The sequence below is a fragment of the Eulemur rufifrons genome, chromosome 26, assembly GCF_041146395.1.
Source record: "Eulemur rufifrons isolate Redbay chromosome 26, OSU_ERuf_1, whole genome shotgun sequence".
NCBI classification, from domain to species: domain Eukaryota; kingdom Metazoa; phylum Chordata; class Mammalia; order Primates; family Lemuridae; genus Eulemur; species Eulemur rufifrons.
Genome location: NC_091008.1, coordinates 3,268,875 through 3,290,212, shown reverse-complemented (window position 1 = coordinate 3,290,212; position 21,338 = coordinate 3,268,875). Strand labels below are relative to the sequence as shown.

Sequence of the window (21,338 nt, the reverse complement as noted above, 5' to 3'; positions counted from 1 at the left end):
AGCTACAAAACCCTCTCAGGGCCTCGTATGTATGCGGAATTGCAAAGCAGGGACTAGGAAAACCGGGGAAGACGCGGCACCAATTATGACAGGCGGTCTCAGCAAGCTGTGACTGCTGCCACCCCAAACCCGGTTCCCAACAGAAACCTTCCCGGTCCGCTTCTTACCGAGCAGATTCTCCCGTCCCTTCGTCCCCAAGTCGCTCAAGTCTCCCTGCCTCTCTACCCTTCATTCCCAGGAAACCCCGAGCAACACTTCACTTCAGCAGCGGATTGCAGAAAAATCCACTTTCGAGTTTCTCCCGCGAAAGAGCGTGACGTCATCAACCCGCGACAGCACCAGATAAGGCCCCGCTACTTGCCCCGCCCACCCCCGCCTCAGCCAGAACCGCCGTTTTCAAACCGCCAATCGAATTCTTCTTCCGCTGCGAGCCTCCTCACCCGGCCGCCTTCTCTGGTGCCCCGCCCCTGCGGAGCCAGCCGCGCCTGTGACGTCACGGCGGGCGCGCGGCTTCTGGGTCCGTCTTTCTCGACGGAGACGAGAGAACGGTGTCGCTCGCCCTATGACGCGAGAGTAACCACGACTATAAGGATCAGCCGCCGGGAAGGGCTGGAGGACGCAGTTCCTGACCCCGTATTTTGGGAATTGAACGGAGTAAGTTGCAAGTGGCCTACAGGGTCGTTCAGGTTGGGTGAAGTCTAAATTCTTCTCAGTCCTTTTTCTCGCAGTCCCATTCTGTCATCCGTGGTCCCTCTCACCCCGCCCCCTCCACGAACCCATCAGTTCGCCTGGCCTAGTTCTCTGTGCGCACGCGCAAAGTCCGCCCGCGGCCCTGTAGTTCCAGTTTCCAGCGAGTGGGGGCGCCGTGCGCCCGGCGTTGGGAGGTTTGGGGCACGCCCCGCCGTTGGCGGCGTCCGTGCGGAAGTACGGGTGCCGAGAGGAGCGGTGGGCGGTGGGTAAAACCGCTTTATTCCGCGGATTGGCGTTGAGCCTTGGCTGCCAATGGATAGCGAAAGTGAGGACTTATATGCTAAAATTAAGTCCTTTGCGAGTCCTTGTCCTCAAAGAGTTGAAAATCCAATTCTGCAAGAGAGCCGACAAATAATAAGAGGTAGATTCGGTGTACTGAGCGCGTTAGTAAAGGTACTTAGGGAAAACGGATGTGGAGGCAATTGAATAGCGGGGACATGGTGGTGGCAGGCCTCAAAGACTCAGGTGACATTTCACCTGGGCCTGGAAACTAAGTGTTCGGGGACCGTTAGATAGTCGGCTGTGACCAGAACAATGGTTCTTGGCTTTTTTTTGGCAAACCAGTTATTCTGAAAACGTGAAGTTAAAGCATGAGCTTTCCAGGAAAATGTGCATGTCCTTATCAAAACATTTGGCGCACAATTTTGTCGGGAAAAATTGTGAAACACTTCGAAATGGAAAAAAAAAAAATTGGTGTCTTTTCTAGCTCACTTTTGCAGGTTATCTGTGTCTTTCATTGTCGTGGAGCTATTTTACAACTCTGTAACTTGTAGAAAACAATAAAAATGGAAGTTAGGTTTGTCCAGTAGAGATGCAATTAACTGTTACCCTGACCAGTTGTCTGTTGGCGTTTATTTCTAAGTTCCTGATTGCCTATATACGTATTTGCTTTTTGAATTCTCCTTCGAACTGGTTTTTGACATTTAACTGGTTCCCTCATTTATGGTCAAGTGCAGCATAAGGACAGACCTCATGTACAATGGTGGTCCCATGAGATAATAGGTGTGTAGTAGTAGATACCATCTAGGTTTTTGTGAGTACGTCACGGAGTAAGTACGATCTATGATGTACCTCACAATCGCCTAATCATGCATTTCTCAGAACGTGTTCCTGTCATTAAACAACCCATGACTGTACTTAAATAAAATGTTTACTGTGTATTCATTTTATATTTGTACAAGAGTCATTACTTTACCTTATCTTAAAATTTGTCTTTTAACAATTTAATGGAGTTCACAAGAATTCTCGTCCAGCCATAGGTTAAGTCTTGTCCAGACTTCAGGTTAAGAATTCCAGAGTCACACATAGGGTTTAAATGGTGACAAGTTGCAGGAGGTTCTACTAAAAGGTAGACAATGTGGGACTTGAACATATCTTGGCTCGCTTACCTAACTAGCTTTGGACAAGTCACCTAACCTTTGAGATGGAAGAAACTACTCCCTAGAGGGCTCGTGAGGATTTAGAACAATGTGTGTAAAGTAACTGGCATTGTTGCCCAGTAACTTTTATTCTTTGTTTAAAGCCCATGTGTAGAAGCCAGTTAAATGTTACTTTTTTTTAACAATTTTTTAAATACATATTATGTTAAAAAAGGTGATAAGGAATTTCTGATGTTGCAAGTTTTTTCCTTAGCATCACAAAACCAGATCTGTGTTTTAGATAATTTACACATAGGCTTCTGTGAAGGATAGATGACTTCTAGAACAGCGTGTAAACTTGCCATATTCTCATGACAGTAGTTGTAGAAAACACTGGATACAGATGATAGCCATTTCAACTTCGAATTGATAGGCTTTAGTGACAGATCGGTAAATAATAATAATGGTTATAAATTATGGAGTGTGTTCTATACGGCAGCAATTTGTAAATAATTTATTTACATTATTTTGGTTAATCCTCACAACAACCTTATTATGTAGGCATGATTTTTATCCACATTTTATAGACCACAGAGAAATGAGGTAACTTGCTCAAAATCCACACAGCTAGCAAATAGCTTGAATGGCTAACTTGGTGGAATATAGCATCCTTAAATAAGATGAGAGTGGTAGAAAGAACAGATCTGGGGGTAGGAGAGATAATAAGTTTGATTTGGAATGTATGGGATGATGATACACATAACTATTATCACAAGACGGACGTTGAGGATTAAGACTAACCAAAAGTATTACCGCAGCCTGAGCAACATAGCAAGACCCCATCTCTACAAAAAAAATTTAAAAATTTTAGCCAAACATGGGGGCACATGCCTGTGGTCCCAGCTGCTTGGAAGGCTGGAGTAGGAGGATCGCTTGAGCCAGGTAGTTTGAGGTTGCATTGAGCCATGAAGATACTACTGCACTATAGCCCAGGCAACAAAGTGACACACTGTCTCCAAAAAAAAAAAAAAAAATGTATTGCCATGGAAATTCCTGATTTTCTGCAGTCATTGTGTAGGGGAGCTAAATTGCACCATATCTTATGTTACTTTCTGTTTAATCCATATCTTCTTCTAAATCAAAGGTATATTTGGTCATTCTGAACTTAAAGACTCCAAACCACAAAAATAATCCTTAGGAGAAAGAATAAAGGGAGGATCTCTGGGCTGAAATATGAGAATGATGGGGAAAGTTCTGGGAGGGTTGCGACTTTCTATGCTTTTGCAATTCTGTCCACTGTTCATTAGATGGTGGTCTCGGACAAGGAAAGGAACTGGAGAGTAGGTCATCTGTCCTTTATAACTTATAGTTTTTTCAAGAGAGAAAGTTAGCAGTGGAGCCACTGTAGTTGTCGTCACAGCTCCATTTGCATTTTCTTGATTTTCTGCCACCTTACAAAAGAATTTGAAATGCTTGACACTTTACAAGTACTTTTAAATATATTTAATTATGCAACAGATGCTTAGGTAGTAATCAAGTCAAAGTCCCTGCCTTCACAGTGTTTACATTCCAGTAGGATAGATATGCAATAAAATTATAATTCCAGGGAATGGTAAGAGGATGCAAGGATGGAAAATGGGTAAGGAGGGAGTATTTTAGATTGAGTGAAAGAGTAATCTCCTCCGAGAAAGTGCCATTCACAGAGACCGTAATGGAAAAGGAAGTAATCCATACAGATACGACAGGGAATGGCCTTAGCATGTTTAAAGAACCTAGAGATGGTAAGTGTGTTTGAAGTGAGCCTTCTAGAAAGCACTGTGGGAGATGAAGTTACGTATCACCAGGCCAGACAATACAGGGCCTAGTAGACAGTAACGGTCTTTGGACTTGATTCTGAGTGTGATAAGAAACGTTTGCAGGAGTTTGTGCAAGAAATTTGCATGATCTGATTTACGTATTTAAATGATGGTCTGGAGAATTGATTGTAAGGGAAGAAGAGTAGAAGCAGGCAGATTAGTTAGAAAGATCTCGTAGTAGTTTAGGCAGGACAGGGGAGTAGCTTGGACCGGGTGCTTACGATGGAGATGAGAAGTATTCCTATTTGGGATGTATTTTAAAGGCAGAGCTAATGGAAATGCTGATGAATTGACTACAGGCTGTGAAGAAAAGAGGCATTAAACATGTTTCAAGGTTTTTGCCCTCTCAGCAATTTTGTACTTGGTGTTTCTGAGATGTGAAAAACTAGGCAAAAATCGATTTGTTAAAATTTGGGAGTTCCGGCCAGGCATTGCCTCATGCCTGTAATCCTTGCACTCTGGGAGGGTGAGGCAGGAGGATCGCCTGAGGCCGGGAGTTTGAGGCCAGCGTAGGCAAAAATAGCAAGACCCTGTCTGTACAAAATATAGAAAAATTAGCCGGGCATGGTGGCACATGCCTGTTGTCCCAGCTACTCGGGAGGCTGAGGCAGGAGGATCCTTTGAGCCCAGGAGTTTGAGGTTGCTGTGAGCTATGATGATGCCACAGCACTCTAGCCTGGGCGACAGAATAATACCCTGTCTAAAAAAAAAAAAAGATAGAGTTCTATTTTTGGCATGTTAACTTTGAGACATCCTTTAGATAAACTAGTGGAGGTGTTGTGTGGACAGTTGAATATTGGAATGGGGAGCTAGTGAGGGAAAAGAGATTTGTGAAACGTCAGCATTAAGCCAAGGAGCTTAAAGCCAGGACCCTCAGAAAAGATTCATAGACGAGAAGTGAGCCCAGGACTGAGTCCAGCCGTGGGCAGCATGTATAAGTAGAGCACAGGAGGGTGATAGACTGAAAGGAAATTAAGAGGAAACTGCATGAAGAAAATATTTCCAAGGAGGGAGTTACCAACTGCAAATGCTGCGGCAAGGTCAGGTAGACAGTGGAGCTCATTGATGGTTTTGTTTGCAGTTTCACCGGAATGGTGGGAATAAAAGCTTGACAAGATGGGTTGAAGGAGAGTGTGGGGTGAGGAATGTGGTTAATTCAGTACAAATGACACCTGTTTTTTAAAAAAGTATTAATTCTGACTTGTAGCTGCATTTTATGTCTTTAGCCGGCATCAACTAAATACATCATTACTTGGATATTTTCAAAATTGGTAGTTGGCTGATCAGCTGAAACCTGTCCTAAAAATGCCAGGATTCTCTTGTTGGCTTTGATGAGAATACATACCCCATTAATTGATGATTTGAGGTGAAATGCTTTAAGGTAACCCTCTTACAGAATATCACTTTGAAACACCTTATCTATTTCTGTCACTGTCAGCAGCAGCACTGTTTAACAGTTACAGAGTACAGCAGGCAGTAGGACTCAGGAGGTGTAAATGTTATGTTTACTTAGCTTTGAAGAAGAACACAAGGCAAAAGGTGGAGTCTGTGCTTCCTCATCTCATCGGGAGGCCCAGCCCCAGCACTCTGGCCAAATCCAGCAATTACCCAAACCCACTGCTTTTTTTTGCCTCCTAACCCACAACAGGTATGTATGGCTTTTCTAGATCAGGACCAAACTGTGTTGAGGATACCTTGACACATAAAAGCTTCAGCCTCTTTTGCCTGCCGATCTTTTATGTCATTCTGGTCACATAGCCCCAACGCCTGCATGCCAGCTAATAGCTGTCCCAACCCACGTACAACAGAGGAAACAGGTATTACTCCCATTTGTCCTAACTCCCGTTTCCAAAACCAGATTATGGGAGTCTGCGGTTATTCTCGGGCAGGCCTGCATCATCCCAGGCCCGCTGTTCATCCCTTTACTCATTCACTAATTTTTATGAATGCACCTCTAGTGATTCCATTTACTCAACAAATCTTAGACACAATTCATTCAAAAGATTTTTGAGTGACTACTATGTCCCAAGCACTGCGGATGCATCAGTAAACAAAATAAGCAAAAATCTGTGATTTGATCAATCTCCCATTCTTGGAAGAATAAAGAAATAAATTGTACGATAACGTTAGAAGGTGATGAGGCTATGGAGAAAAACAAGGCGGAGGAGTCACCCAGTTATCTGTTCCAGAAATTGACAGTTTTAGATCTAATTGTGGGGGGAGAGCTGGCTGCGATGACGTTTGAGTAAAGACTTGAAGGAGCAAGCGGTGCTGTCTCTGTGGATACATGTTTCAAAAGACCCTCTGCTGAGTTTGCTGGGTGAGTTTTGGGAAGAGCAAGGCCAGTATGGCTGGAGCTGAGAGGGCAAAGGGAAGGTGGTGTGTGCAAAGTGACTTGGGAAGAAGAGGGTGAGAAATTGTTGCCCAAGAAATAAACACTGGCATGGAAAGGGCACTAGCATGGGCTGACTCTACAGCTTAGCAGTTGCCGTCCGCTTCTAGAAAGCAGAAGTTAACATTTTACAACTAAACATGAAGAATCCATTTATTTTTATTTCGTCCATCGGAAGGTCTAGTATTGAAAAATGTGAATAACACTTTTGGTGGGGGTGGGGGGGGTTATTGAGATAGAGACTGAGTTCCTTAATCTTATACTTTCATTTACTGACTCAAAGTGTAGTAAATATTATACTACACTAGGATAATCTGGTCCTGCAGTTAAAAAGGCACACACACACACAAAAAAAACTAAAGCTGGGATCCCTGAGAGAGGAGTTACACTATTTTAAAAGTAAAAAACAAAGTGAATGAAAAGTGAACAAGGAAGAGCTAAAAAAAAAAAAAAAAAAAAACCACAAAATAAACAAACAAGAAAAAACACAAGGCCAATGAAATTTTCCTCAGTTGATTTTTGAGAATGTCTGACAAGCGTTCCCCTGAAAAGTTTTGTCTTCTGGCAGCCAAATGTTGATTCCATTTTCCCCGCCAATTAAAAGGTAATTAAGTATTTTCCTATATTAGCGATTACTTGGTGGTAATCGCTTGAGGTAAATATTTCTTTGTTTTCTAATTCACAGGAATGGAAACTGAAAGTGGAAATCAAGAAAAGGCCATGGAAGAAGAAAGCACTGAAAAGAAAAAGGAAGTAGAAAAAAAGAAACGGTCTCGAGTTAAACAGGTGCTGGCGGATATTGCTAAGCAAGTAGACTTCTGGTTTGGGGATGCAAATCTTCACAAGGATAGATTTCTTCGAGAGCAGATAGAAAAATCTAGAGATGGATGTAAGTTTGTTTCAATATATAATAGAACCAAATTTTAGATGTGTACTGTCTTTGAATTAACTTCCAAAATAGTATATTCTGTAATGTAGATAATATTCTTTATCTATTTTTGCAAGTATGTTCCTTGCAATGTCTTAATTTTGTTTAGTTATTGATAAATAACTTTTTAAATAGTATTTGGTGCTAGTTCCCCAGATAGGAAGCACAGGCTAAAGAATTAAAACTTTTTATCTGTTTCTTATTCCTAAAGTTTCTTATTCCTAGAATGAGAATAGAAGCTTCTTATTCTGAGAGTTTAGACCTGTATTAAATAAGCAATTTTAAACCAAAGCAGTAACATACTTCTAAAGATATTGATAAAGGTATTAATCCTAACACTGTGGGAGGTGCAGGCAGGAGAATTGCTTGAGACCAGGAGTTCAAGACCATCCTGAGCAAGAGCAAGACTCTGTCTCTACAAATAGAAAAATTAGCCCAGCCGGGCTTACTGGCTGCAAGCTTGTAGTCTCAGCCTTCAGCCTAGGAGTTTAAGGTTGCAGTGAGCTATGATGACACCACTGTATTCTACCTAGGGCAGAGCAAGACTCTGTCTCAAAAGAAAAAAAAAAAAAAAAAAAAACTTTAGGATTTAATTGCTTAAATACCATTTATCATGTGCATCTCAGAGATAAAAGTGTTATACTTGTTTTAATTCATAAAGGAAGACATTTCACCTAATCCAAATCTCAAATGAAAGACCTAGTTTCTAAGAGGGCAGGATCCTAGTAATTCATGTTGAAATTTTTATCTCATGTTTAGATTGCAAATTTAAGTTTTAAGTTTAATTTAAATTTGCTAAATGAGTCTTTTAGGCAGGCCAACAAATGCAACACACATAAAACACTGTTGTATATAAAATGGCTTAGGGTTTACAGGGGCTGTAAAAAGCTCAAAGCTGATTAAATTGAGTTAATTAATCTCAAATTACTTTTATTCTACTTTAGTTTACTGCTATTTTTTTATTTTTATTAGATGTCGATATATCACTTCTGGTGTCTTTTAACAAAATGAAAAAATTAACCACTGATGGGAAGTTAATAGCCAGAGCTTTGAAAAGTTCAGCTGTTGTAGAGGTAAGAATCATTACAATTTTATTATATCTCATAATTGTGTTTAGTTTGATTAACATATGTACTGTTTTAAAGCTGGATTTAGAAGGCACCAGAATCAGGAGGAAAAAGCCCCTGGGTGAAAGACCAAAGGATGAGGATGAGCGGACAGTGTACGTGGTAAGCTATTTTCCCAGAAAAGCTAAACAGCCCAGGTCCCCAGTCAAAAAGTGACACAGAAACATTAATATTTACATAAAAATTTATTGGCATCCTGAATAAGGTGTAGGGATTGTGAAAAGCTTAGGCTAGAGTTATAAGTCTTTAATACTGCTTTTAATTTATCCCAGGAGTTACTCCCCAAAAATGTTAATCACAGCTGGATTGAAAGAGTATTTGGTAAATGTGGCAATGTTGTTTACATAAGTATACCACATTATAAGTCTACTGGAGATCCAAAGGGATTTGCTTTTGTGGAATTTGAAACAAAAGAACAAGCAGCGAAAGCTATCGAGGTAGGTCCAGATTCTAAAAAGAAAAAAAAAAAAAACAAAAGCAAAAAATTTAGCAAGTTAGTAACTTTTTTGCATTCATTTCAGTTTCTTAACAACCCACCAGAAGAAGCACCAAGAAAACCTGGCATATTTCCCAAGACAGTAAAAAATAAGCCCATTCCATCCTTAAGAGCGGCTGGTGAGTATTTACTTTATTTGATATTTAAATGGATCTAGCTGAAATAAAATGAAACTGATGATAGAATTGTTACAGAAGAAAAGAAAAAGAAAAAGAAGAAGAAAGGCCGAATGAAGAAGGAAGACAGCGTTCAGGTGAAAGAGTTAAACATGGACACAAGCGACGTGAGCGCTTGCAAAATGAAAAGATCGAGAACCACGTCCGAGGGCTCAGAAATAGAAACTCCTGAACCCCAAAAGCAACCGTCAAAGAAAAAGAAAAAACGAGAAAGAGTTGAAGCATCCAGCTTACCTGAAGGCAGAACAGGGAAGCGGAAGAGAAGTAGCTCTGAAGATGCAGAATGCCCAACTCCCAGATCGAAAGTAAAGAAAACAGCTCAGAAAGACACCATTAAAAAAGAAGCGTCAGAAGTTTCCAAAGAAAACAGAGGTAAGGATTAGATACGTTGAGGTTCTGTCTTCACTTCACCCTTTTCACAGCCACACACTCGTCTCAATTGGCTTTTTTTTTTTTTTCTCCCTCAAGATTTAGAAGTTTCTACTGAAGAGGAAAAGGATACTGGAGATATAAAAGATGGTTCTCTCTTAAAAACAAAAAGAAAACATAAGAAAAAACACAAAGAGAGACATAAAATGGGAGAAGAGGTTATACCATTAAGAGTACTGTCAAAGTAAGCATGTGTTGTAAATTACATCGTTGTTGGCAATTGACTCAACAATCCGTCACCATTGCTAAAGTGCAATTCCAGTTTATATTCAACAGAGTTGCATATTAGCAACAGTAACGGGCTGTAGCCAAGGTCTGTCTGCACACCGCGTGGGCAGGACGCAACTGAAGATTAAGCAGGAACCACCACACTCAAACATGGAAGCACTTACTTTTGTCACGTTCAGCAAATGCCTCCATGTTAAAGTAGAGGGGGCCCCTTAGTAGCCTTAAAAAACCCAAAATACAGCTTAAATATCCTAAAAGCAGGTGATTCAATGAAGTACTTTCGAAGGCTTGTGAAAACGTAAAAGGAAGACTTACCATCACCAAAACATGGAAGCACTTACTTGTTTAGTCTCAAAGCAAGTACATCCACGTTTAAGTGGTGGGGAGCCCAGTCTCTGGGAAAAGGCGTGGAATCCTTTTTCACCTGTAACAAAATCTTACAAGATTAAGAACAAACTTTGTTTCAGTTTGGAGACACCTCCACTGAAACATGGAAGCACTACTTTTGATTCACACAGCACGTACCCCCATGTTAAAGCAAAGGGGACCCCCGTGTTTAACTCCTGTACGTTAGCAAAATCAGCACGTTCCGCTTTGGAGAAAGAAGTTGGATTCACTTCCACTAAAACATGAAAGCACTTACTCTAAAAGTCTCAGAAAGCACCTCCATGTTTAAGTTGAAGGGAGCCCACCCGTATAAAACTTCTTGGGACCCAAGGGGTAAAAGCTAACTAGAAGAAAAAAAAAAAAAACTGCGTACCTTTTAGAGAACAGATTTTCTTTACCTTCCCTGATTCGTTTTCCCCAGATTCCTGGTCTCCTCTAGATGAGTAAAAGGCCAGGACTTCAGGCACTTCTATTTATACTATTCTAAACTCCTGAATTCCTTTTGCCTTTTTATCTCACAGAATCATTACAAGAGCCTTTTGTTATTTTAATGTATCAGCTCTCAGGGAATGTATGATCCTGGGTGGGTCTGGCGACTTTTTTTTTTTTTTTTTTTTTTTTGAAGTATACAGATGTCAATGTTAACAGCTAACACCATTACCACAAGATACCCTCCTCCAAAAAAAAAAAAAATCTCCTATCTGCTTGTTTGATGGCACAGATTAGGGTAACAATGAGGGCTCCCACAGAGCCTGCAGAGGCTTTGTGTTTCTATTTAGAGGAGCTCTAGCTGTTTGAAGAAACATCTACATGTTAAATGTATGTAAATAAATAAATTGCTTCCATGGGGTGTTTTTCTCTTCTTAGAAATTCCTTTTCATTCAAGTAAATACTGAGGAATGTTATCTCTTCAATTGGAAGCAGCTTAACAAATCTCAAATCTCTCATTTTTTTCCCCTCAGAGATGACTGATACAGTAAATGTTACTAGTCAATCAAAGAATTCATGCTAAAATTTTATTTTTATACATGAAAATATGTCAAAACGCTGAAAACTTTAATTGGCAAGGTTAAAACATTTAACCTGAATGGTGGGGGAAGGGGAGCTCCCTTCGCTTGTTTGCTAGCTGGATTTAGAGCCCAGAGAATATTTTGAGTGTATGTGTTTAAAGAAGCAGGAAAGTTGGGAGGAGGAGTGGTTGCAAGTCACTGTGAATGTATATATTTAGATATTTCCATATTTACTTTTTATTTAGTCATTTGTTGTCCCTGTTTCCATAGTTGACTTATTTCCTTGCAGGAGTGAATGGATGGATTTAAAAAAAGAGTATCTAGCACTACAAAAAGCTAGCATGGCTTCCCTGAAGAAAACAATATCCCAAATAAAATCAGAATCAGAAATGGAAACAGACAGCGGAATACCTCACAATTCTGGCATGAAAAATGAAAAAGGTAAAAGTCACTATGATAGTTTTTGTTAGCATTATGATTTCTGAACTATGATGGGATAAATTTTAACTGTAAAAAAAACTTGATTATTTGACATGGTCACTATTAGAACAATGATTGATTTCTCAAGTTGTCCAGATGTGTGATTTATTTATTCTTGTTGTAAGACTGTTGGAAGGGCTCATTTTAATCATTTTTAATAACAAGAGTTTTCTCTACAGTTTTCCTTATTAATCAGATTTAGTCATGGCTGCCTGGTTTGTAGGTTGACCAAGTTTGTAGGAATAAAGATTGTAATTTCTCACCTGCAATTTCATTTCACTGTATGAACCATGGGCAGGAACAAATTAAAGCAATATTCTTATCAGTTGTTCAAAATAGAATACATTTTAAATTCTTATATATTGTAAAAATAAATATTCACATTTGAATAATATTGTATTTAGAATATTCTCATATTATCTTGTAATTAGTTTTTTACTTTATTAACTAATGTTCTTTTGTTCCTAGGTTCAGGGAGAAAGGGCAGTTTTTTAAAGTTCTACAGATGTTCTAACAATATTAGTTAGCATTTTAGGGTAGTAAAACATTCTGCATTTTATTTCATGGAAATCTGAAATAAGCAGTATGACATACAAAGTAACTTTCTTAATTATTTAAATTATTTTTAAATTCAGTAAATTTTAAATTGATTACTTAAATCAGCCTCTGAAATTATTGTTATTGTTCTAAAATGATCCTCCTCCTAAGTGATAAATTGATAACGTATAAGAGATTTATTCCTGGTCTTTTCCTTGTCATATATATCCACAGCCAGCAATGAAGAGTGTCGCCCACAAGAGAAAGTTAACACAACAGGACCACAGTTTGTGAGTGGAGTGATTGTGAAGATCCTTAGCACTGAGCCACTTCCTGGCAGGAAACTAGTCAGGGTAAATGATTTGAGCCCCTAGGGTATTTGTCCCTTTCTCTTCTTACTAACTTCCCTGTGTGAAAATGTTTTGAATATGGAAAAAAAAAAAACCAAATTAAATTAGAATTTGTACCTCTGTGGTAAACTACCTGTTGGGTTTTGATTCCCCATGTTAAATTCTTAGGTTTAACTTGAAGCAAAATCTAAAGACTAAAATTCCTTACTGAACCAAATGTACAATCAGCACAGTTTAAATATCCTTTTCTAGAGGAAAATTGCAACTTGTGCTTATTTTTATTGATATCCCGGATGGTTGGTCGCTGTGTAGTTGAGTGAGTAAATGTAGTCCTTTTAACTAAAGGGGTAGATACAGTAAAGCACTTTCCCAATATTTATTTTTTAGAGGACTTTTTTCTGTTTTCAGTAAAAATAGGTTTTAGAAAAACAGTTGTCACCAAAACTTTTTTGAGGATTTAATCAATATTAGAATTGGTCTGAAATTATTTCAAATTATAATTATCTGATATTATCTAGTTTTGGAGCAAACTAGAGAATTGGTTTTCATTAGCACTCTTAGCTTTCAGTGGATTCCAAAATGATTTTCTTACCCTAAAAAAAGTCAAAATTGCTGTTAAATAATAAAAGGAATAGTACGCATATTTTTACTTATGCATTTAGTTTATTTTTGTCTGTGAATGAATCCTTTGGGGGAATTTAATTTTTTTGTTAAAAGAAATACACGAGTTTTTATAGAAAATAGTCTTTTTAAAAATTTTTCGGTAAAGTATTTTCAATCCATGCTGACTGTCTAAAATTTTCAAACAATTACAGAAAAATGTAAAATATTTTTGAAAAACTACAAAAATTTTATATGCATGTGTAAGCAAATTTCATACTTCTATATAATTTACACTGCAACTTGCTATACATAGTAGTCTGTAATACAGTTTATCTTTTACAAAGCCTTTTATACCAACGCGGATAGCAGTACTTTTTTCTTATTAGTGAAATCATATTTCTTTGTGTGGGAGTACCATATCTTATTTGCCCTTACTCTGTCACCCATTTAGGTAAGGCTCTTTATTTTTAAGCTATATAGAATGTTTTAAATAACATACCACGTATTTAAGAAATTCTCTTGTACTGACATTCAACATCACACAATATGACATTTTGATTTTACATAGACTCATACCAGTGAGTTTTGAACTTGAATAACCATCATCTAGGTTGTCACTTACTATAATCATCTGTAAGCACTCTGTATCTGAAACCCCATCCTGAAATCCTGGTTGCTGTCACTAAGACATAAATTTTGATTCTCTTTCCTGATTGGTGAGAGATTTAGCCAATCCCAAATTGCTATTACCAGCTTGCATTTTTAGGCTATGGCATTTAGAATAAGAAGGCTAAAAAACTGAGGGACCTAAATGCTGCTGTGGTTAGTCAGATTGCAAAAGATTTAATATAAAAATTACTCAAAGTTTGCTATTTGGAATAGCTGACACAGGTTTAATTATATTCATTAAAGAATTTTTATTGTATAAATCGTAATTATATCAATTATAAATATTTCATTTACGATCCCCAAAATCATAAAATTAATCACTACGTTAATTAAGTTAATAGTTACTTACATTTTGCTGGAACAAAAACTGAGCTATTATGGTGGTTACTGCTGCCTGTTTCTTGCCAGTGTGATTACCAGGCTAATTTGTCATTCTCAGGGTTTTAAATTCTAATGGTTTTAAACCAGGAGATTAGCCTGACATTATAATGGATATTTAGTAAATATCTTTTCAGTTGTTGTAATTGAATCTGTCTGGAAAATCAATTATAAAACTCTCACAACTACCAATGAATACATTCAGATTTCATCAATTTAATACTGATTATTTGTTCCTAAATTTAGTGCTGATTAACTAGATAAAGAAATGGAAAGGATTGACAAGTGTATTTCTCTCCATTTCCCTTTTTTTTTAATTGATTCAGCAAATATCTACTAAGTGTCTATTTCGTGTTAGTATGCTAAGTGTTGGGATGAGTTGAGACCTATTCCCTGACTTCTAAAGGCTCAGATTTTTTATTACATACCCTTCATTATTAACTAATAAACTTCTCTTATTCTGGGATGAAATAATATTTCCAGGTATTACCTAATTCTTTTCATTATTTAAACATCTAAAAATTTAATATCTAAAAGTAATCTAAATTAGTTTTGTCTTGAAAATTTGTTTCAAAACTAAAGGGAAGTGAGATAAATCAGACTTTTTTTTTCCTAATTGGGAATCTCCAGTTATTTCTTTAGCTTTATGAATGGAAGTTGATGAATGAGAAATTAGTGTAACATTCCTGCATAAATGCATTGTATACTTGCTAGAACCTGCTGTGGAAAAAATTGGTTAAGAATGCAGGAATCTGGTTAATTTGCCCTCACAGCAGGCATTATAGGTAAAACTTTTTCTTGCTGGGTGACCACTACTTGCTTAGAAGAGCTTACTTAGGTATTTTATCAGATAGTAAGAGCTCTTGAACTATGCAGGAAACCTAAGATTTTTGTAGGTTCGATGAAATTTTCCTCACAAGTTGTTACAACAATTTAAATGATTTTTACATGTATTTTAAATCATAAGTGATTTGGTACAAGGGAAGCACTTTGTCCCTTAATCATTTTTTTTCTTTTAGTTGTTTTCCTTATCCTAACTGCTCCTCAACTTAAACCTTTCCTGATTTGGGGGTGTGGGGACACTTTGTATATTCTTGGGACAGCCACTGGAGTAATTTTAGAATTACAAAACCTTTTTGCTACTGATTTTTAAATTTTTCTGCTAAACTCTAACGCAGGACACGTTGGCAGCAATCTCAGAAGTTGTGTACGTTGATTTGCTGGAAGGAGATACAGAATGCCATGCTAGGTTTAAAACCCCTGAGGACGCCGAAGCAGTAATAAATGCATACGCAGAAATTAAAAAGAAACACTGCTGGAAACTGGAGGTCCTTTCTGGTAAAACTTTATAGAAATTTCTTCTTGGAACGATTCTTATTATGGGTAATTATATTTTCTGAGTTTGGCTGATGAAACTAGTATTTTTTTCCATCCTCTAATGTGTGTAAAGTAGCATTAAATATAATCAAACTAGTATTCTGGTTCCTTTATTGAGAATCTAATGCCTTGGATATGTTTTTTTCTTATGTGTCTTTCCGTTCAGTAATCGGAGTTTTTGTTTTTTAAGGTGATCACGAACAAAGGTATTGGCAGAAGATTTTGGTTGATAGACAGGCCAAACTTAATCAGCCTCGGGAAAAGAAGAGAGGCACTGAAAAGGTAATTATTATATTTTTCTCTCTGTAGACTAAACTTTTTGTGGAAATTGGATGCCTTCTGAAAGTCAATAATAGGCAGTCATAAAATAACCTTGCTTTTGGTATTACATAACAAAGATTTACAAAGATTTACAGAGTGTAATACTGTGTTTTAAATTGATAGGGAAGACCCATTCTCTGGACTTCAAAACGCATGAAACGGACTTATTTTTCCCACAAGGGTACACAATTTTAATTTAGAGTTTTCCTTTTTTTCCTTTCTTTTTTTAACCAATTATGTACTTTAAACAGTCTTGATTTCTGGCTGCTGTGTCTTGTAGTTTGGTAGTAAATGATTATAGAAAGACTGTCTTACTGGTAAAAACACAATGTATTTGGAGTGTGGTTTATAAGAGATGAGGCTCCACAGATAAGATTAAGAGACTTTATGCACTGTGTACCCTACGGCAGTAATAAGCTTGACTCCTTTTTCTCTAGAATCATCAACAAGTGATACAAACAAGCTTAAATAACTAATTTAAAGCAAGCCTCTCTTTCAATAATTTTATTTTGTGTTAATTAAAATGATACTGGAAATTTATAAAGTGTTGCCAGTAAGCTGTCGGGTTTATTCTTTTAAAACAAATTATGTCCATGTAAAGGTTAATACATTTTTAAGTGTTTAGAACAAAGTAGGGTATATAACAGCGAACACTATTATCATAAAACCTTAGAAATGTATATTATAAAAGTCTGAGAAAAACCTGAAAAGATGAACATCCGTGTATGCTTGGTGAGCACTTTAAAAGACCTACTTCCTGTAGTCTGGGCTTGTTAATTTGAGGTCATATTTATAAAAAAAAATTTTAACTTCAAAATCAAGTGTTTTTTTCGTCAGCCTTCAATAACCTGGAATTCATTGGAATTTATGGTGATTTGGGGAGATGTGTCCTGCTGGGCTTCGTTAATTGTGTTTCCTGGAATGGGGACCGAACTTGCTGAGAGGGGGAGGCCTCCCTTGGTTCCTAGGGACTCTTTCAGGGTCTAAGAGGTGTTAATGTCACAGCCTGTGTGAGATCATTGAAATGTTAAAAGCGTTAATCCAGAACCCACAGGTGAAGTCACTTTGTTACATAATACCTCTAATTGGTGTGAAATTTCATTCAGATTGTACACATTTTTTAAACTAGGAATTATTTGTTGTTGATTTTAGAAATTTGGAAAGAGCGTGTCTCTGAGAATTTGAAGCAAGGAAACAACCATTGGCTAGGAAATTTTATAAACTGAGCTGGAACACACGAGTCGCTCTGTTACTGAGTTGGGCAGATCTGTTTTCCTGACTCCATTTACCTGTGGCACCGTTGGGGTTGCTGTTGCCAGGATTTGTTAAGTAGAAACAGCTGAAGCTACGGAAGTAGCCCGTTGGCTCATGTCATGAAATAAAAAAAGAAGACACCACGCAAAGTAAAAGCTGTACCAAGCTTGTTAGAGGAGAGGACTAGACGGTGATTAGTTTAAGCTACTTGTTTGCTGATTGTTTTAACTAATGAATACAGTTTGAGTGTCTCTTTGTGTTAGCCCCCATTCTTGGAATTGGGGGTGCAGTCATAAATAACGAAGTCCCCTGCTTTCATTCAGCTTGCAGATAAACAACAGAGGTTAGGTGGTTTTCCCGTGCAGAAAAATAAAGCCAATTAAAGAGTATCGCAGAATAGCTTCACATCAGATGAGGTTGCCTGGGAAGTCTGTCTGCGAAGGTGATGTTACAGCCGGGACTGCCTGGCCCTTAGGGAAGTCAGTAGGGGAGCCAGGAGCCTTCAGAATAACAGCTTTCCAGGCTGAAGCCTCAGAAAATGCAGAGGCCTTAAAGGGACATTGTCAGGGACTAGGGGACCAGGACAGCGGAAGGTACTAGGAGCACCTTAGTAATAGACATTAAGTGCTCAGAGAAAATTAGCAGAGTGTCAGTTGGCCCAAAGGGTGACAGCCCACCCTTACATGACAGACCAGTGTTTCCACAATAGCATTGTATTCGCTCCATCACTGAGTGAAAACAAAGCGCTAATTTAAAAATCCTGGTTCTGGCCGGAGCGGTGGCTCACGCCTGTAATCCTAGCACTCTGGGAGGCCGAGGTGGGCAGATCGTTTGAGCTCAGGAGTTCGAGACCAGCCTGAGCAAGAGCGAGACCCCATCTCTACTAAAAATAGAAAGAAATTATATGGACAGCTAAAAATATATATAGAAAAAATTAGCCGGGCATGGTGGTGCATGCCTGTAGTCCCAGCTACTCGGGAGGCTGAGACAGGAGGATCCCTTGAGCTCAGGAGTCTGAGGTTGCTGTGAGCTAGGCTGACGCCACGGCACTCACTCTAGCCTGGGCAACAGAGTGAGACTCTGTCTCAAAAAAAAAAAAACCAAAAAAAAAAAAAAATCCTGGTTCTTAATTTTCACATGATCCAGTAGAATAACACGGGGAACGATTTTCTAAGTCTTGTTCAGTTTATACAGAATTGAAAGAGGAAAAGTGACTAAGAAAAATTTTATTTTCTACATAGGCTATTTTTATATACAATCATATGTAAAACATGGGTGAATTAAATTAACGATCTCTCAAAAAAGAGCAGGAAGAAGGAAGAGAGATCTGCCAAAGAGGATGTCTCACTGGGTCTTTGCAGTGTAATCTCTGTCACCCTGAGCTCATTGGTAAAGATTGAGAATAGCTACTGGAGACAGAATAAGGCTTACTTCTCTTCAGCTTCTCAAAGAAAATTTTGTTTTTAATCAAAGTGGTATTTTCTGCACAAATTACTGCAGTCAGCAGGTAAAGACAGAATTCATACAATGTGTGCGTGGGTATGATAGGCTCCTAAACGTCTCCAATCTAAAAGTGACCTCTTGCCAGTGGCCATACGACACCAAACACATTAAAACGATTTAAACACTCATTGGAATCCATATTTTTTAAGAAGAGAAAAAGATCTGCGTGCACTCCAGAGTCAAGTAAGGTATTTTAACTTTTTCCATCAAGGAAGCTTTTGGAATATTTTAGACATTTTAAACGGTTTTCTTCTGCATTCCACATAATTTCGTTTGCCTCCTTTAAAATTATCCAACATTTTATGTAACTGTGTAAGCAATAATAAGTATCCTTAATAACATCCTTATTTTAAATATTTTTTAATTTTCAAATTTGTAAGCAATTTATAAGCAAACCTTTGTGTAGCACCCAGCCCAGAAATACGCTGTCTGATTCAAATAATTCATAAATTCTCAAGCACAATATAATTATTAAGGAAAATATATCCTTTAAAAAGTGCCTTGGTAATTAACGTTCAAGCCCAAGGGGTATGTGACACAACAAACAAATAAAGGTTCTGAACCTTCCTAAAAGGTGAAAGAATTAGCAGTGTGGAAATAGCTATTTCTAATTGAAAGAGTTTGAGTAATGTTGAACTAAACTTGAGGGGGGATTCTTGATAACTCAAAGGTTTAATATCTGTTATACTTAATAAGCCTTAATCTTAATTATCATTGTCATTGATTGAGCCTAAGCATAATTATCTCATTTCTCTTCCTTTTCCCCTTTTTAAAAAATTTCTTTCAAGCTGATAGTTGTGAAATTTTCCTAGTCATAATTATTTTTTTGTTTCTGGGTGTCCAATACATTCTAATTTCTTATTTCTTTCTCTGTAGTTAATCACCAAAGCAGAAAAGATTAGACTGGCAAAGACTCAACAAGCAAGTAAACACATAAGGTTTTCTGAATATGATTGAAAAAAATTACAGTTCGCCTCTTGATATTTTGCTGCATACTTGAGCTGTTCTTAGGAAATTCATTTTTACTGTGATAGTACTACATAATGAGTGTTTTTTTAAAACCTACATTTAATTAAAAGAAATACTTTTGCAATAAAAAACACTTGTATCCCCTAAAGCTATTGAAATAAATAAAAATTTTAGAAAAAGAAATACCCTTGTTCCTCAACTTGTAAATAAAACTTTTTTTCTAGAGACAAGTACATTATATACCACAGTTTTTCATTAAACATTTTACTTGTTGAAGTTATCTTATAAGTCAACCTCAGGTGATTTGGTAAATAAATGTTTTGAGCATTATTTTGAATGCTTCAAAATAACACATTATTTTGAAATGTGTTAATTTTGGTTTTTATACTGCAACAACAATACATGATTACACAAATAACACTATATGAATATAAAGTTTTGTTTTGTTTCAGAGACAGTGTCTTACTCTGTCACCCAGGCTGGAGTGCTCACTGCAGCCTGGAACTTCTGGGCTCAAGGAATCCTCCTGGCCCAGCTGGGACTACAGGCTTGTGCCACCATGCCCTGCTAATTTTTATTTTTTGTAAAGACAGGGTCTCACTTTGTTGCCTATGCTGTTCTTGAATTCCTGGCCTCAAGCTATCATCCTCCAGCCTGGTCCTCTCAAAGTGTGGGGATTACAGGCATGAGCCACCCTGCCCCGCCCTGAATATGAAGTTTAGAAAAATGTTTAGCAGTGAACTCTCACTGTAATTGTAACTTACTTCTTCCATTTCTAATATCTTTGATGTGTTTTCATGTCAATTTATACAAGCGTGTAACATTTCATTTATTGCACGTTACCTATCTGAGCTTTCAATTGAACAACAGACCGTATGAACTGTTTCCAATTAAAATATTAAATTTTGAAAGCATTGAGTTTATTTTTCATAAATCAAGTTAAACATTTTATTTTGGTTAGCATGTACCAGGCGCTGTGAGCAGAGTGGGGGGTGAAGGGGGAGGCGATCTAGGAATCAACCTTAGGACTAAAGTCTGTCGTTCTATTCAGGAAAATCACAGGCCTGGAACCCTCCAGGCCTTCCCAGAGCTGAACTTACAGGGTCTGTACAAGACTGGCATCATCTTCATCTCTTGCCAGAAACGTGTTCTGTACAGCCGCAGGGGTCTCCTTTCCTTGGGCTGTAAACTCATTCCTCATTCCGTCAGCTTTGTCCAGAAATGGGGGTCTCACTTGGCTGCCCCTCTCGTGGATTGTGGGAGGCCTGCAGTCAGGAATCTGTGAGCCAGAGAGTTAAAGAGATGGACTGTCTCCTGGTTGGGGTGACAACAGCTGATTACTATCAAAAATAAGGACGCTGGCAAGATGCCACTCCCACCACGGAGGTTTTCCCCCTCTAGGAAGGAAAGCTGGCCGTACGCGTTTGTGGAGAAGGAAGATCTGTAAGTAGTTGCTAAGCCTTATTGCGAAGACTGACGAAGGATGCTCCAGTAGATCCAAAATAATCAGAAGTAAATGAATGTTTCAAGAACTCAGTGGATCTCAGCGAGGAATGTCTTAGGGTAACATGGAGGTGTTACCAAGTAAAATTTCAGAAATTCTCTGTCCTCTTAGCAGTTTTTGAAACAAGCGCTCATTCCACAAAGATTTACTATCTGTCTTTGGACACTGTTGTAACTCTGGGAAGACATTAGTGGATAAAACAAAGACTGCCTCTTTTTTTTTTTTTTTTTGAGACAGAGTCTTGCTCTGTTGCCCA

At 38.0% G+C, this 21,338-nt stretch overlaps 1 protein-coding gene across 2 annotated transcripts; it reads left to right on the top strand.

Moving 5' to 3' along the window:
• The first annotated feature begins 533 nt into the window (after positions 1–533).
• Positions 534–19,701, top strand: LARP7 (La ribonucleoprotein 7, transcriptional regulator). 2 transcript variants are annotated; one of them, XM_069459080.1, is made up of 13 exons: positions 534–654; positions 7,042–7,245; positions 8,257–8,357; positions 8,430–8,513; positions 8,684–8,848; positions 8,933–9,026; positions 9,105–9,455; positions 9,552–9,696; positions 11,427–11,578; positions 12,389–12,507; positions 15,333–15,492; positions 15,722–15,813; positions 19,486–19,701. In XM_069459080.1, exons 2-13 carry the CDS (start codon positions 7,044–7,046, stop codon positions 19,564–19,566), a joined length of 1,746 nt encoding a protein of 581 aa, XP_069315181.1. In that variant the 5' UTR covers positions 534–654; positions 7,042–7,043; the 3' UTR covers positions 19,567–19,701. The 2 variants fall into 2 exon arrangements, with proteins under 2 accessions (XP_069315181.1, XP_069315180.1); XM_069459079.1 differs by having other exon boundaries at positions 9,102–9,455.
• The last annotated feature ends 1,637 nt before the right edge of the window (positions 19,702–21,338 follow it).

Coding starts and splice junctions, on each gene's coding strand:
- LARP7 (XM_069459079.1), top strand. CDS start 7,044: ATGGAAACTGAAAGTGGAAATCAAGAAAAGGCCATGGAAGAAGAAAGC. Junction 8,849..8,932: donor AAGCAGCGAAAGCTATCGAG/GTAGGTCCAGAT, acceptor CATTCATTTCAG/TTTCTTAACAACCCACCAGA. Junction 9,456..9,551: donor AGTTTCCAAAGAAAACAGAG/GTAAGGATTAGA, acceptor TTCTCCCTCAAG/ATTTAGAAGTTTCTACTGAA.